Genomic DNA, 17,448 nt, shown 5'->3' on the forward strand with positions numbered 1-17,448 from the left:
TCAAATACAATATTCTTGTCAGAAATTAAAGATGCCGAAAAATGTTTATGGTCATGTGTTTAAAACTGTGATGTGAAAAATGCTGTGTTTAAGTGGTTATGTTCGAATTGCAGATGAAAAGTCTCTTTGGACCAAATAGATGCAAAGAATTGCTAATACCTTGGTTTTCTGTAGATGGTATGGCTTCCTTATACTATATATAATCTTCCTGTTGCCAAGCAATTATCTGTTGTTTTTAAGTTAAGACTTGAACCACATTTATGTATAATGCTAAGGTAGGATTTGAAGTTGGCTTAACAGAACTGCTTGCGAAGATAACGGAAGGAAGTTGGTCGGATTTAGCGTAAACACAGGGCAGTTTGTTACATCATAAAAGAGGCAACACTCTGAAGTGAACAGGTTTCTGGTTTGGCCTCATGGCAGCAAAGGCAGGATAGGGGCAAAAGAGAAGACATGAATTTCAAAGAACGAACCTTGGGAAAGTGTAAACAAAGAAAGACACATGGACAAAAATCTTACGACATCTTTAGGGAGGGTTCTTGATTGAGAATCGAAACAAGGAACTTGATACAGTATTGGAAGGCAAGTTTTGGGGAAACCTCTATAGGTCAAAAGGTCTTGTCAATATCCCGGTTCAGGCTCACCTCTAAAGATAGAATAGAAATTACCTCCCGAAAGCTTATATTCACAGACGAGAGAGAGAGAGAGAGAGAGAGAGAGAGAGACAGACAGAGAGAGAAGGAGCTCACAGATGGAAGAGAGGAATAGATAGAGAGAGAAGTTCTAGATGAAAGGAAGAGAATTGTTCACGTATTGTCAACCGTTTTTCCGATCAGATCGGTATCAACTGCTTATCACGGTTGTATGTTTTTGCTGTATAATTATTGTGCATAAAATTCCAGCCTTGCCGGGTCTGTAAAAAGTGTGCATGGACCCGACAAGGCCTCACAAAAGCCAGATTTCGGGGCGCGATGCGAATGCGCCAAAAACCAGGTTTTCCGATCCGAACTCGTACAAACGGAATTCCCATTTTTATCAATGAGAATACTGCATCGTGATTAGTTGTCCAGGCCCGCGTGACTCCAGCTTGGACTTGCGTACCTGAAAGGCATCGCCCCACGTGCTGCACAGTGCATCTCGGCCTCCGACCAGGATCTTACGTTCCTCCAAGACCACCAGGTACTGTCACAGATTTTTTGGGGGTCGGAGGCTTCAATTTCAAGCCCAATGTGTTATATTCCGTCTTAAACTCTGATTAAACAAAATATACCCACCATATTGGGTTGCATTCAAACCTGATTATTTAGAGCGACCAGAGATAGCCATAAAGAGGTTAGTTCTAACATTCTTCATCTTGATTTTGCACAGAAGCCTCAATAAGCGGTCTCTAACTTGGACAATTTTTTCTTTCCTTTCTATGGCCTAACATACGACATAATTTTTCTCAAATAACTCTACCCAGATTAAACCAATAAACCTGGAGTGTATTAGGGATGGTTTTCTAGACTAATATGTCGAGGAACCAACTAGAGAGCTGGCCATCCTAGGCTGGGCGATGTGTAATGAGAAGGGACTAATTAGCAATCTTGTTGTGCGAGGCCCCTTGGGAAAGAGTGACCATAATATGATAGAATTCTTTATTAAGATGGAGAGTGACACAGTTAATTCGGAAACTAGCGTCCTGAACTTAAGGAAAGGTAACTTCGACGGTATGAGGAGTGAATTGGCTAGAAAGGATACTTAAAGGGTTGATGGTGGATAAGCAATGGCAAACATTTAAAGATCACATGGATGAATTTCAGCAATTGTACATCCCTGTCTGGAGTAAAAATAAAATGGGGAAGGTGGCTCAACCATGGCTAACAAAGGAAATTAAGGATAGTGTAAAAGCCAAGGAAGAGGCATATAAATTGGCTAGAAAAAGCAACAAACCTGAGGACTGGGAGAAATTTAGAATTCAACAGAGGAGGACTAAGGGGAAAATAGTGTACGAGAGGAAGCTTGCAGGGAACATAAAAACTGACTGCAAAAGCTTCTATAAATATGTGAAGAGAAAAAGATTAGTGAAGACAAACGTAGGTCCCTTGCAGTCGGATTCAGGTGAATTTATAATGGGGAACAAAGAAATGGCAGGCCAATTGAACAAAAATTTGGTTCTGTCTTCACGAAGGAAGACACAAATAACCTTCCAAATGTACTAGGGGGACAGTGGATCTAGTGAGAAGGAGGAACTGAAGGATATCCTTATTCGGCGGGAAATTGCGTTAGGGAAATTGATGGGATTGAAGGCTGATAAATCCCTGGGGCCTGATAGTCTGCATCCCAGAGTACTTAAGGAAGTGGCCCTAAAAATAGTGGATGCATTGGTGATCATTTTCCAACAGTCTATCGACTCTGGGTCAGTCCCTATGGCCTGGAGGGGAGCTAATGTAACCACTTTTTTAAAAAAAGGAGGGAGAGAGAAAACAGGTAATTATAGACTGGTTAGCCTGACACCAGTAGTGGGGAAAATGTTGGAATCAATCATTAAGGATGAAATAGCAGCGCATTTGGAAAGCAGTGATAGGATCAGACCAAGTCAGCATGGATTTATGAAAGGGAAATCATGCTTGACGAATCTTCTGGAATTTTTTGAGAATGTAACTAGTAGAGTGGACATGGGCGAACCAGTGGATGTGGTGTATTTGGACTTTCAAAAGGCTTTTGACAAGGCCCCGCACAAGAGATTGGTGTGCAAAATCAAAGCGCATAGTATTTGGGGTAATGTACTGACATGGATAGAGAACTGGTTGGCAGACAGGAAGCAGAGAGTCGGGATGAACAGGTCCTTTCCAGAATGGCAGGCAATGACTAGTGGAGTGCCGCAGGGCTCAGTGCTGGGACCCCAGCTATTTACAATATACATTAACGATTTAGATGAAGGAATATAGTGTAATATCTCCAAGTTTGCGGATGACACTAAACTGGGTGGCGGTATGAGCTGTGAGGAGGACGCTAAGAAGCTGCAAGGTGACTTGGTCAGGTTAGGTGAGTGGGCAAATGCATAGCAGATGCAGTATAATGTGGATAAATGTGAGGTTATCCATTTTGGGGGCAAAAACACAAAGGCAGAATATTATCTGAATGGCGGCAGATTAGGAAAAGGGGAGGTGCAACGAGACCTGGGTGTCATGGTTCATCAGTCACTGAAAATGGGCATGCAGGTACAGCAGGCGGTGAAGGCGGCAAATGGTATGTTGGCCTTCATAGCTAGGGGATTTGAGTATAGGAGCAGGGAGGTCTTATTGCAGTTGTACAGGGCCTTAGTGAGGCTTCACCTGGAATAGTGTGTTCAGTTTTGGTCTCCTAATCTGAGGAAGGACATTCTTGCTATTGAGGGAGTGCAGCGAAGGTTCACCAGACTGATTCCAGTGATGGCTACACTGTCATATGAGGAGAGACTGGATCAACTGGACTTTTATACACTGGAGTTTAGAAGGATGAGAGGGGATCTCATAGAAACATATAAGATTCTGACGGGACTGGACAGGTTAGATGCGGGAAGAATGTTCCCGATGTTGGGACAGTCCAGAACCAGGGGACATAGTCTTAGGATAAGGGGTAGGCCATTTAGGACTGAGATGAGGAGAAACTTCTTCACTCAGAGAGTTGTTAACCTGTGGAATTCCCTGCCGCAGAGAGTTGTTGATGCCAGTTCATTGAGTATATTCAAGAGGGAGTTAGATATGGCCCTTACAGCTAAGGGAATCAAGGGGTATGGAGACAAAGCAGGAAAGGGGTACTGAGGGAATGATCAGCCATTATCTTATTGAATGGCGGTGCAGGCTCGAAGAACTGAATGGCCTATTCCTGCACCTATTTTCTATGTTTCTAAACTGTATCTGATTAGTGACGAACCATGAAGCAACCTCAAGCAATTAATACAGATTTGCCACAATGAAAAGTTTAAGCCTATAGTTAATGTTTCCTGATTGGGTGTAGCAGCAAAGACTAATGGAACTGAATGGAATAACTAGATTCAACTTCACGTTGCTGGCAGGGTAATATGAAGCATTTGCCAAAAATACCATCAAACCTATTGCACAGATGACATTTAGTAGCTCATGCAAATAAACCACCTCACGCAAAATACAGTATTTATATAAAATCATTTTTCATTCCAAGGCATTTAATTTTCATAAGATTGATCATGTTTTCTAATTTAACTTTGGAGTTCTTGTGTTTAGAATATGATGTTGTACCAGAGACAGTGTATGGTATGTATATTGGTATGTACAGACACACAAACACTTCAATCTTTTTTTCCCCACTGCTTACCAGAACCAGCTGAAGGGGGAAAGGTCCTCTGGAGTTTTCTGGCACATTAATTGGCGGAATGACCCAATCTCTCTTCTGTCGTTTCAGCCCATTGGAGCTCTGCTGTTGGCGCCATGGAAACAGTGTATCTTCAAGCTGCTGTGAGGACTCGGAAGGCACATTCTTCTTCCCATCCTGCTCATAAAATAAAATACAAAACTCTTCAGAATCAGTTATTAAAATGACCCTGGCGGTCAATCCAACTCGATGAAAATTCACACATGAAAATTAATCGAAATGTTCTGGTTCAACAACTTGTCGCAATTTATTAGCACCTGTCCCATTTAACTGACACATGGGTATGAGATTATCACATACAAGTCAACTTGGCTGTTGGAACAATTACATTTATACAATAACTACCATTGATTTTGAAGATAGACCTGCACTAAAAAGCACAACTTTTGCCAAAAACTTGTGAAACCTGTATGTGGTCTGCTATAAATTTAATAGTCACTCATTTTGCAGTAGCACTATCACACTTATTACTGGACTTACAAAATTGAGGGAGCAAGAACACATTTTATTTCTGTGAAGTAGTAAAATCAAATGTGCTTTTAGAATATATCTTCATATCTGAACTCAGAAAAAAGATTGTACTAGCTGCATGACTCCATGCTTAATAAAGTGTTGTTTGGACCGAGATACCATTGCTACCTCAATTTACTGATATGTCTCTTCATCGTATTACTTTAGCCTCCCATGTAGTTTGCTCATTGCATTGGTGATCTTTTATATAGGATGCACAGTTTCCATGGGTGGCTAATATTCCCTGTCCTCAAAGTTTCTAATAATAAATCAATGGCTGTAGTTTGGGAAACCTGATACTTCAACCAGCTAGGAAGCTTTTGGTTGTACACAACACTTCTGACTTTTGCCAAACTTCTTAACACATGCCTGAATGCAGGATTTTAATTTGTTAATGCACTAATAGTTCACCAAGAAACTGAATACTTCCCACTAATTATTCAGGTTCTTAATTATTCATCAATGGAATCGTTCAGCCCCATCGCTCCTGTCAAGTAAAATCTTCTCAAATGACCATTTTCGAAGAGTCTGCAGTTCCCCGCCTTCAACTACCAGTTCTATGCACTTGTATAAAAGCTGTTTGTTTGGTGGTGATTCCTGACTTAGTCTTTGACTGAAATGAAGAGTAACAGGCTCACAATACTGCCCAATGGTGCATCATTCTGACATAAAATCTCCTGGTTTACCAAAATAATGTGATCATACTTAATGTTGTTCATTCTTTACATTCTTCCTGAAATAATTTGAGTCACCAGAATTGATTTTTATAACCTAATCAACAATGACTACGCATAAAAAAAAGAGATTGGAAACAACCAATAGCCAAAACATTAAATGTGTTGGGACACTCAACTAGGAAACCCAATTTGAATTCTAGTCTTCATGGACACTCATCCTTTAATTCGCCCTGGGGTAAAGACCAAGCTAATCTCAAGAGGCATAATTTAGAAAGGCAAGTGAACTCATGAAGGAATATTGTCCCCTTACAATCACTCAAATGCACTTTCTGCTCAATTGACCAAGGAATGGAATCGATGGAATAACCAGAGTCTGGACATCCCACTTTCTTGGTCATTGTGAATAGGATGGATACCTCAATCCAGTTTGTTTAGGGTGGTGGGAGAAAATTGGGAAAGAAAATGTACCCAATGTGCAGCAGAAGTCATTTCATCCAGTCTAATACCACCCACATGTGATATTTTGTGAAATATGACAAAGCTAGGTGGGAATGTAATTTGTTGAGGATGCAAAGAGCCTTCAAGGTGATATAAAGAAGACTTTGATTTCTATAGTGCTCTTCAAGACCACCAGGCGTCTCAAAGCGCTTTACAGCCAATGAAATACTTTTGAAATGCAGTCGCTGTTGTAACGTAGGAAACGTGGCAGCCAATGTGACCACGAGCAGCAATATGATAATGACCAGATAATCTGTTTTTGCTATGTTTATTGAGGGATAAATATTGGCCAGGACATGCTAAGTGAGTGGGGAAGAACATGGCAAATGGAATATAATGAGGAGAAATGTGAAGTTATCTATCCACTTTGGTAGGAAAAATAGAAAAGCAGAGAATTTTTTTAAATGGTGAGAGATTGGGAAATGTTGGTGTTCAGAGGGACCTGGGGAACAAGGAAATGGCAGACCAATTTGAACAAATACTTTGGTTCGGTCTTCACTAAGGAAATAGTGAAGATACTAGGGGACCAAGGGTCTAGTGAGAAGGGGGAACTGAGGGAAATCCTTATTAGTCAGGAAATGGTGTTCGGGAAAGTCAAGGGACTGAAGGCCGATAAATCCCCAGGGCCTGATAGTCTGCATCTCAGAGTACTTAAGGAAGTGGCCCTAGAAATAGTAGATGAATTGGTGGTAATTTTCCAACATTCCAGGGACTTTGGATCAGTTCCTATGGATTGGAGGGTAGCTAATGTAACCCCACTTTTAAAAAAAGGAGAGGGAGAAAAAACAGGGCATTATAGCCGGACATCGGTGGTGGGGAAAATGCTGGAATCAATTATTAAAGATGAAATAGCAGCACATTTGGAAAGTAGTGACAGGATGGGTCCAAGTCAGCATAGATTTATGAAAGGGAAATCGTGCTTGACAAATCTTCTGGAATTTTTTGAGAATGTAACTAGTAGAGTGGACAAGGGAGAGCCAGTAAATGTGGTGTATTTGGACTTTCAAAAGGCTTTTGACAAGGTCCCACACAAGAAATTAGTGTGCAAAATTAAAGCACATGGTATTGGGGGTAATGTATTGGCGTGGAGAGAGAAATGGTTGGCAGAGAGGAAGCAAAGAGTGGGAATAAACAGGTCCTTTTCAGAATGGCAGGCAGTGACTAGTGGAGTGCCGCAGGGTTCAGTGCTGGGACGGCAGATATTTACAATATACATTAATGATTTAGACAAAGGAATTGAATGTAATATCTCCAAGTTTGCATTTGACACTAAGCTGGGTGGCAGTTTGAGCCAAGAGGAGGATGCTAAGAGGCTGCAGGGTGACTTGGACAGGTTAGGTGAATGGGCAAATGCATGGCAGATGCAGTATAATGTGGATAAATGTGAGGTTATCCACTTTGGTGGCAAAAACAGGAAGGCAGAATATTATCTGAATGGTGACAGATTAGTAAAAGGGAAGATGCAATGAGACCTGGGTGTCAAGGTACATCAGTCATTGAAAGATGGCATGCAGGTACATCAGGCGGTGAAGGCGGCAAATGGCATGTTGGCCTTCATAGCTAGGGGATTAGAGTATAGGAGCAGGGAGGTCTTACTGCAGTTATACAGTGCCTTGGTGAGGCCTCATCTAGAATAGTGTGTTCAGTTCTGGTCTCCTAATCTGAGGAAGTATGTTCTTGCTATTGAGGGAGTGCAGCGAAGTTCACCAGACTGATTCCCGGGATGGCAGGACTGACAAATGAGGAGAGACTGGATCGACTGGGCCTGTATTCACTGGAGTTTAGATGAATGAGAGGGGATCTCATAGAAACAGATAAAATTCTGACGGGACTGGACAGGTTGTGGGGAAGTCCAGAACCAGGGGTCACAGTCTAAGGATAAGGGGTAAGCCATTTAGGACAGAGATGAAGAGAGGCTTCTTCATTCAGAGTTGTTAACCTGTGGAATTCTCTACCACAGAGAATTGTTGATGCCAGTTCGTTAGATATATTCAAGAGGGAGTTAGATATGGCCCTTATGGCTAAAGGGATCAAAGGGTATGGAGAGAAAGCTGGAAAGGGGTACTGAGGTCAATGATCAGCCATGATCTTATTAAATGGTGGCGCAGGCTCGAAGGGCCGAATGGCCTATTCCTGCACCTATTTTCTATGTTTCTATGTTTCAAAGGTTCACCAGACTGATTCCTGGGTTGGGGAGTGTGTCCAATGAGGAGAGATTGAGTCGACTAGGCCTATATTCCTGAGAATTTAGAAGAATGAGACTTGATCTCATTGAAACATACAGAATTCTTCCAGGATTCGACAGCGTAGATGCTGGGAGGATGTTTTCCCTGGCTGGGGAGTCTAGAACCAGGGGTCACAGTCTCAGAATAAGGGGTCGGCCATTTAAGACTGAGATGAGGAAAAATTTCTTTACTCAGAGTGTTGTGAATCTTTGGAATTCTCTACCCCAGAGGGCTGTGGAAGCTCAGTCGTTGAGTATATTCAAAACAGAGAATGATAGATTTTTGGATATTAAGGGAATCAAGGGAGATGGGGATAGTGCAGGAAAGTGTAGTTGAGGTAGATGATCATCCAGGATCTCATTGAATTGCGGAGCAAGCTCGAAGGTCAGAATGGCCTACTCCTGCTCCTATTTCTTATGTTCTTATGTTATGTTCTTATGACGACAGAATGTGTTTGAGGCACTGAAATAGAACAGCCCTACATGAGCCTGGTAAATACTTCTCAGTTAATTCAATTTCTTATTAGCAAATAATTGTAGGAACAGAAGTCAAACAGACTGTTAAACATTAAACAGGCTCCAATTAATTCTACGGAGTTAAATTCATTCTACTTTTAACCTGTCTACCCAAATTTCGAAATCAAAATTAAATGACTGCAATCAACTGCAATTGTAACCAAATAAAAATATTTCTAAATATTTGGTTATAGTTTTTTTACGATTGTACAAACTACTCAATGAAAATCAAGGCCATGGAGTTTTGACAGGTAACACCAATAAATAGGAACGTAAAATATATAAACGTAAATAAAGTTCAGATCATTTGTATCTGAAGACAGTTTTTTTTTTAAATAAACATTTTTTTTAGATCTCGGAAATGAAGCCCATCATTGTTGCAATGCCACAAGTTTTTGTTGGAGGATAACCAAAGTATTTTCTTTTAACTGAAGAACAGACCCAATCGACACGTATGTCAAACCCATGGGCATTATGATGCACGTTAGGGAAGAGGTAATAAAGCTGGGACAACGTAGTTCTTCCTTGCCCCGAGTGTCTGTTCAGAGATATTTGCTCCGAATGCAGTTTTTAAACCACAGAAATCCTTTTGGTGATTCCATCAGAACTTGACATCTGCTTTTGTCAGCATAGACCTGGCAAACATTCTGCAATCATTCAAGTGCCTTTAATGTAGATGAAAGGTTCCTGTCCAACAAGACTCTTTAAAAAGGAGCTTACACTGCTTCTCAAGTTGGTTTCCTCTAATTTCCATGCAAATACAGTAGACTTTAACTCGAATCATCATCATCATCATTGGCGGTCCCTCGAACGAAGATAACTTGCTTCCACACCAAAAGGGATGAGTTCACAGATGTTTCAATAAAGGACCCGATGTTCCAGTCCTGAGCTCCAGGAGTGGAAGATGCCTGTGCGTGGATTTTTTTAACGTGTGGTGACCGTTGCACATCAGCCACCACACGGGCTTGACAGAGCTCGGCCTTTATCCAGTGGCAAGGATTAACCAGGACGACTGGAGACCTGCTCTGCTGCACGGACCTAATGCGCACACATATCGCAGTGTGGGCTGGCCCTTGCTGCTCCTGGGCCCTTGGCTCTTCAGGGCCCTTTTACACTTTAACAACAACATTCTCTGCAAATAGAAAAATACTACAAAACAGTATTTAATTAAGGTATGAAGCAACCTTAACAGTGCTCAATTCCTTCAGGTTTTCAGGCAACTGAGCCACACTGTTTCAATGAGACCTGATGCTATAGTCCACACTCCATTCGACGGACTGGGTTGGAGCTACCTGTTGTGTATCTCTAAAGCATGCACTCCCATGGTCTGCCACCAGGGAGCTCATCCCCTGAAGTCCCAAGGGATCCCAGCATCCTTTGGAAGCACTGTATATAAGCCAGCCCCTAAGGCCTGTCCCTCACTCTGGAGTTTCTTATTAAAGACGGAGGTCGCTGTTACTTTAACCTCCCTGTGTGCAGCTTCATCTGTGTTAGGAACACAATACTACCCAGCTGTGCTGGGTGTTCTCAGTTGGGGAGCTCCAAGCCATTTTTTTTGCCTCGCATGTAGATTGATAAAAGGAATGAACTTGATAAGAGGAACAGGCTGATTGCACTTGATAGAACCAGGGGTTTTGGCATCAAAGTGAGATTGTATTGAAACCTGTTGAGTCTATTGTACACTGGTACCTATAATTATAGGCACTGTTGGGGGATGGGCAGTGGGCTCAGGTCGTTGACCTTGCACCATGGAATTGCACTGAGGGGTAAAAAGAAATACACCCACTATTAGGGCCAGGGGAACGTAAACAGTGGAAGGGAGGAGATTGGGGGAGAAAGAGTGAAGGATGGCAACGGATGGCCAGGGATAAAGTTGCTCAGCAGAGGAGCTCCCTAGGGAGCTGTCATCCCGGGAGCCAGCTTGGGATAAGTACTTTACCTGCATCAGTGAGCACCGGATCTCCACTCAATCTACCTTCCAACTTATCGGACTTCTCTGTGGCCAAGACTTCACTTCCCCACTGGATGTGACCGACTCAGTTATCCTTTTCAGACTCCTTTTGGCATCTGGAGAGCTTCCGATCAACTCTCAGCTTTGGACTCTATCCTCTCTCTCTGCCCCCACACAGAGCTAATTCAGTTCCGTTGGCGATTCGGCCTCTCTTCGGCCGCCGGTCCCGCTCAACTGCAGAGGCGAAACTAGCCGGAAGAATCGCGGCGGAGCCTCCGTCGGGCACGTGGTGCCTGTAATGGCGGCAGGAGCACGCTGCACTCCAGAGCGGCATAATTAAATGCCATACGACTGCGTTTACCCCTTTGGAAAAAGCCGGACCGAGAGCTATCTGTCTGCGCTCCTCTGGCCGTGCCTCAGGCCTCTGAACGTCTCTGTGATCTACCAGAACTCTCCCGTCTTCTTCTGCGACCCATCTCGAGAAACAAAGATGGAGCGGGATGCAGTGGAAAAGTGACGAGCGGGGCCCCAGTATCTGTCCTCAACCGGGAACTAATGCCTGGGAGAGTGAAGCATCTCATAGAAACATATAAAATGCTGACGGGATTGGACAGGTTAGATGCAGGTAGAATGTTCCCGATGTTGGGGAAGTCCAGAACCAGGGGTCACAGTCTAAGGATAAAGGGTAAGCCATTTAGGACCAAGATGAGGAGAAACTTTTTCACCCAGAGAGTGGCGAACCTGTGGAATTCTCTACCACAGAAAGTTGAGTCCAGTTCATTGGATATATTCAAGAGGAAGTTAGATGTGGCCCTTATGGCTAAGGTGATCAGGGGGTATGGAGAGAAGGCGGGAGTGTACTGAAGTTGCATGATCAGCCATGATCATATTGAGTGGTGGTGCAGGCTCGAAGGGCCGAATGGCCTACTCCTGCACCTATTTTCTATGTTTCTATGTCTCAATGCCGAGCTTACAGCTCACACCCCACCGTAGACAATTAGGTCCATACAGTAGGGCATGGTCTCCCGTCATCTTGGAGCCCCTTGCCACTGGACTAAGACCTCGCTCTGATAAGCCCATGTGATAGCCGGTGTGCAACAGTCACCCCATGTTAAAAGAACTCACGCACAGGCATCTTCCACCCTTCAAAATGAAGTGCGGGACCTGGAATGTCAGGACCCTCATGGACAACCCTAACAGCGACAGACCGGAACGTCACACTGCTATCGTTGCCCGGGAACTCAGACATTACGACGTTGACATCGCTGCCCTAAGCGTGATCCTGTGCCCGCTGGTAGGCCAGCTCCAGGAACAAGGTGGTGATTACACCTTGTGGAAAGGCAAACCACAAGAATGACGCCACCTCCATGGAGCTGGCTTCGCCATCAAGAATGAGCTGGTGGGCCGTCTCAGAGACTCCACCTGCGGGATAAACGAATGTCTCAATGACTCTCCGGCTCACTCCAGCTCGGAACCAGTGCGCTACGGTCATCTGCGCATACGCCCCGACACTGGAAGCTACAAATGAGACCAAAGAGGGATTCTACTGTTCTGAGTCCCAATGGATGACAAGCTGATTCTCCTTGGTGATTTCAATATCAGAGTCGGAAAGGACACAGCCTCTGTGGAGGTGCGTTAGGGAAATCCAACTCCAGCAGTACCTTGCTCCTGACAAAATGCCTATAACACAGTCTTGTCATTACCAACACCTTGTTCCGTAACAGGGACAAGTACAAGTCATCAAGGCAACACCCTCGCTCCAAGCACCAGCATCTGCTCGACTACGTCATCGTCCAAGCGAGAGACTTGTGCATCACCCACGCCATGACAGGAGCCGATGACTGCTGGATGGACCACCACCTAATCCGCTCTGTCATCAACATCAATATAGCCCTAAAGCAGCAACAGCAACAGCAACAGCAACAGAAATAATGCCGCAGGGAAATCAACGCTGGGGCACTCAAAGACCTTGATAAGAAAGCCCTATTCAGCCAGCACCTCACTGCAAACCTGGTGACTCCCGTTGACCCAGAGACACAGAGTGTCCACAGCACCTGGTCTGTCCTCAAGGCCTCAATAATCAGCACCTGCGAAGAGACGTTCGGTCACTCAACCATGAAACGCCAAGACTAGTTTGATGAGAATGACCAGGAGGTCCAGGAAGCTGCAAGCACAAATTTCTAAATTTAAAACAGCAACCCAACTTGACAGCAAGAAAGCAACTCTACAGACAGCTGACGGCCGAGGTCCAACAAAAACTCGCGACCTAAAGAATAGATGGTGGGTGGAGAAAGCACAGGGAGATCCAGCAGTTAGCCGACAATCACGATATGTGAGGATTCTTCAGCGCAGTACGACCCAAGCACCCAAGGCCCCACCCCACTGCTGGCCAAGAACGGTAAGGTACTCATCAAGGATGCCGAGGCAGTCAGGACGTGCTGGAAGGAGCATTTCGAAGATCTCCTTAACAGAGGCTCGGTCTTCGACGCGAGTGTCCTCAACTCCATCCCGGAGCATGTTACCCGCCACCATCTCAGCAAAACCCCAGCCTGGCACGAAGAAAAGGCCATCTGTCAGCTGAAGAATAACAAGGCAACAGAAGCAGATGGAATTCAGGCCAAAGCACTAAAGCATGGCGGTGAAGCACTACTGGTGCGGATCCACGAACTCATTTCTTTTATCTGGAAGATGGAGAGCATGCCAGTATATCTCAGGCACCGTAATCATGACCATCTTCAAGAAAGGGGACGTCCGGCTGTGGTAACTACAGAAGAATCTCCCTGCTGTCGGCCACAGGGAAAGTCATCGCAAGAACCATCATCAATTGTCTTCTCCTTGTGGCTGAAGAGTTCCTCCCAGAGTTGCAATGCGGATTCCGTCTACTAAGGGGTACAACGGACATGATTTTCACCACGTGACACAAGAGCAATGCAGAAAACAGCATGAGTACATGGCCTTCTTTGACCTCATAAAAGCCTTTGACACTGTCAACCATGAGGGATTATGGAGCATCCTCCTCCATTACGGCTCCCCCAAAAGTTTATCACCATCCTCGGTCATTTCCACGATGACATGCAAGCTGTGATCCTGACCAACAGATCCACCACAGACCCATTCCACGTCTGGACCGAGGTCAAGCAGGGCTGCATCATCGCACCAATGCTCTTCTCGATCTTCCTTGCTGCAATGCTTCATCTCACCCTCGGCAAGTTCCTCGCTGGAGTGGAGCTAAATTATAGAACAAATGGGAATTTGTTCAACCTCCGAGCTTCGACAAGACAAGGGAGCCCCAGGTGGGCAGAGGAAACGGGTCAAGGACACCCTCAAAGCTTCCTTGATGAAGTGCAACATCCCCACCAACACCTGGGAATCTCTGGCCCAAGACCACTCAAAGTGGAGGTAGAGCATCCGGGAGGACGCTGAGCACCTCGAGTCTCATCACCGAGAGTATGCAGAAACCAAGCGCTAGCAGCGGAAGGAGCGTGCGGCAAACCTGTCCCACCCACCCTTTCCTTCAACCACTGTCTGCCCCACCTGTGACAGAGACTGTAGGTCCCGTATTAGACTCTTCAGTCACCTGAGAACTCACTTTTAGAGTGGAAGCAAGTCTCCTTTGACTCTGGGAGACTGCCTATGATGATAATTATTCTGGACACTGGAGGTCAGGTTGCAAACAATTTAAGATGATCAGATATCCATGGCCCATATCACCAGGTCAAATATGACAGCGTCCCTCTGAAGGTCCATAGTCCAATAAGATGAATTCAGTATGCATACAATGCTTACATGTTAATTCAAAGGGCTTTACGTAAACCAAAAATTCAATCAGGAAAGAGATATGAAAAGAGTTAACATCTCAAAATTAGCTCTTGCTTAGCATTACTTTTCAACACTTTGAAAAATGTCAAATCACAGTTTTAAATTCATTATCTGCTGCTATTTTGAGTCATTTACTAAACTACTACAGCAATGTGCATGATATACCACCAGCATTCACCTGCCACTGCACTCAGCAGAAACCCAGCTTTGCCAGCTGGCACAGATCTCCTAACGGCAAACCCGCCTTTAATATCAGTCAGCCTCTGGCTGAATAGACATCTGGAAGGTATTATTCAACAGACCATATCAAGTCATTTACATAATATAATATTCAAGTATTTTATCAGGTTCTTTGAGAAATGTCTTCAGAACAGATGGTGTTAATACCTTTTGTACATTGTGCATTGAGTTTCCCCGTGCTTTTACAAGCAGTTTGACCACTGTTTCCCATTTCTCCTGGGCCCTGACATCTCGTGCAGTCACTGCGAACTTTACTTGCTTTGAGGGGATCTGCATTGAGCGGGCTGCATACAAGGTGCCATCTGACCCCACCTTGAAGTCAGGGTCACTGCTTCCGTACTGAATTCCCCAATTCCCAGCGCAGTCATCAAATTTCACTAGAAAAGAAAAAAGAGAAAAAAAAAGACAGATGATGGGATGTGATGTGACTGGCACCCGACAAGAAAGGCAATCAAACACAAGTTGGACACATTTAATTTCAAGCGGTACGTTTTCGATCTTAAAATGCCTGTCAAGGAAATAATCTCACAGCCTTTGCTGAAACACATTCGACCTTTCAGGAAGACTCTTGTATTTTATCTCTGTCCCGTGAGAACTTGGACTAGAAGCATCTCTCTTCTTTTAAATACATTTACTGCAGTATCATCAATTCATGGAAATAGCCATTCCCCATGTTACAACTGCGAAGAATGCTGAATAAGTTTCTCAGTCGCCAGAACCCTTTATTTTCACATTCTTACTGAATAATGAGAGAGATGCAGGAAAGAAATCTCCCAGCCAATGAAGTGAAGCTGCTTCCGTTTACTATTTAAACAGTTCCATTACCAAAGATGAATGAATTAGACATGGATGCATCAATATCCCAAAAATAATTAAACCCGACTTGTTAAATATACTTAGAAAGGGATGTAACAAATTCACCTTTAATCAGGTATAGTTACAGGCACCACATCTGTACTTTCAATGTAATATAACAACTGATTTACAAGGGCTTTCACCTTTAATTGGCCCTTTATGGATTAACATTACAATAACTTTAATTATTGTATCATTGGACGAGAATCTCAAATGCAGTCTAATTTTAACCATTTCCTTCTATTAGATGGAAAAAGCTATAGGAAGAAACTGAATGCAAGAGATGAGACATAGCCCTCTGACTGATGCAATAAAAAGTGACCTACAGTCACTGTTGTTTCAATGAAGGACTATTGCTTTGAGGCACTGACTGAATTGATGAAACGGTTATTGATATAACGGTCATTGATGTACCAAGATTGCAGTCAGCACTCTGCTGGCGTGGATTAAAGATGTGAGCTGAAACTTAAAATTATGCATTCAGTTTGCCAATTCAGGCATTTTAAGATCTCACTTTGATCACATTCGTAAGCCTCTGGGCAACATTTTAGCAATATTGCCCACATAATAGTGAAATGTTTGCATATCCTGATAAAGAAATTCACTTTGTTTAGACTTGTGACCAATATTGAGTTTTCTCCCTACCAGATCTGTTTAATTGTCTTCTCTCTGGATCTCATGGTATCCCCACTGTCCTATGTTATCTTTTCAAACTCTTAGTCCCAATTTACTTCCATTCTATTTGAAAATTTGCTCTGACTCATTCTATCCATATGAAAAGGTGGACCCTCGTTCATGTTTTCAAATCCCTCAATGGCCTCGCCCCTCCCTTTCTCTAATCTCCTTCAGCTCCACAAATCCCCCTCACCCCCCTCCTGAGATATCTGTGCTTCTCTAACTCTGCCCTCGAGCATCCCTGACTATAATCGCTCAACCATTGGAAGACGTGCATTCAGCTGCCGAGGCCCTAAGCTCTGGAACTCCCTCCCAAAACCTCTCCGTCTCTCTATATCTCTCTTTCCACCTTTAAGACGCTTCTTAAAACCTACCTCCCACATGCCGTAACTACTACTTATGTGGCTCGGTGCCAAATTTGTGTCTTACAAAACTCTTGAAGCATCATGGGATGTTTCATTACATTAAAGGGCACTATATAAATGCAAGTTGTTATTGTTGACCGTTTTACACTTCTAACTACCACATTATTGTCCTACGTCTGTGCTTTCAAAAGCTATAAAAAGCTGGTGTTAGTTCTCAAATGTTTAATTGCATTGAAAGTTCTGGCCTAAACCATGATCACCAGTATGGCTTTCTGCACGGCTATTCCCCAAGTGTTCCTGGACATACGCTATGTACTCGGAGACAATCTACATCAGTTTGATGAACCACTTCTCTTAGCCTTGGACATCTCCAAAACTTTGGACAAGATCTGGCACCATGCACTTCTAAAGAAGCAACCACCATATATGGCCGCCCAGAAAAGCTACATTCATCGCAGTATTGTCCCTTTTCAAATCACTTTCTGTGCTACTGTTAGAAACATAGAAACATAAAAAATAGGTGCAGGAGTAGGCCATTCGGCCCTTCTAGCCTGCACCGCCATTCAATGAGTTCATGGCTGAACATGCAACTTCAGTACCCCATTCCTGCTTTCTCACCATACCCCTTGATTCCCCTAGTAGTAAGGACTTCATCTATAGATCACTCATGCTTTTTCCGTGAACTCAGGAGCTTCCCACGGTTCTGTTCATCTCTATTCTTCCTTCTTCACAACAATGACATTC

The 17,448-nt window shown here is 43.7% G+C and overlaps 1 protein-coding gene across 1 annotated transcript in view; it reads right to left on the bottom strand.

Moving 5' to 3' along the window:
- The window catches only part of LOC139277486 (cadherin-4-like), a 636,199-nt gene that overhangs the window by 252,239 nt on the left and 366,512 nt on the right, over positions 1–17,448 (bottom strand). The window contains exons 3-4 of the mRNA XM_070895995.1: positions 14,957–15,186; positions 4,318–4,491 (exon numbers count right to left, since the gene is read on the bottom strand). Coding sequence (XP_070752096.1) covers positions 4,318–4,491; positions 14,957–15,186 — 404 coding nt within the window. The remainder of the gene's footprint in view (positions 1–4,317; positions 4,492–14,956; positions 15,187–17,448) is intronic.

This window comes from Pristiophorus japonicus, chromosome 12 (genome assembly GCF_044704955.1).
Source record: "Pristiophorus japonicus isolate sPriJap1 chromosome 12, sPriJap1.hap1, whole genome shotgun sequence".
Classification (NCBI taxonomy): domain Eukaryota; kingdom Metazoa; phylum Chordata; class Chondrichthyes; family Pristiophoridae; genus Pristiophorus; species Pristiophorus japonicus.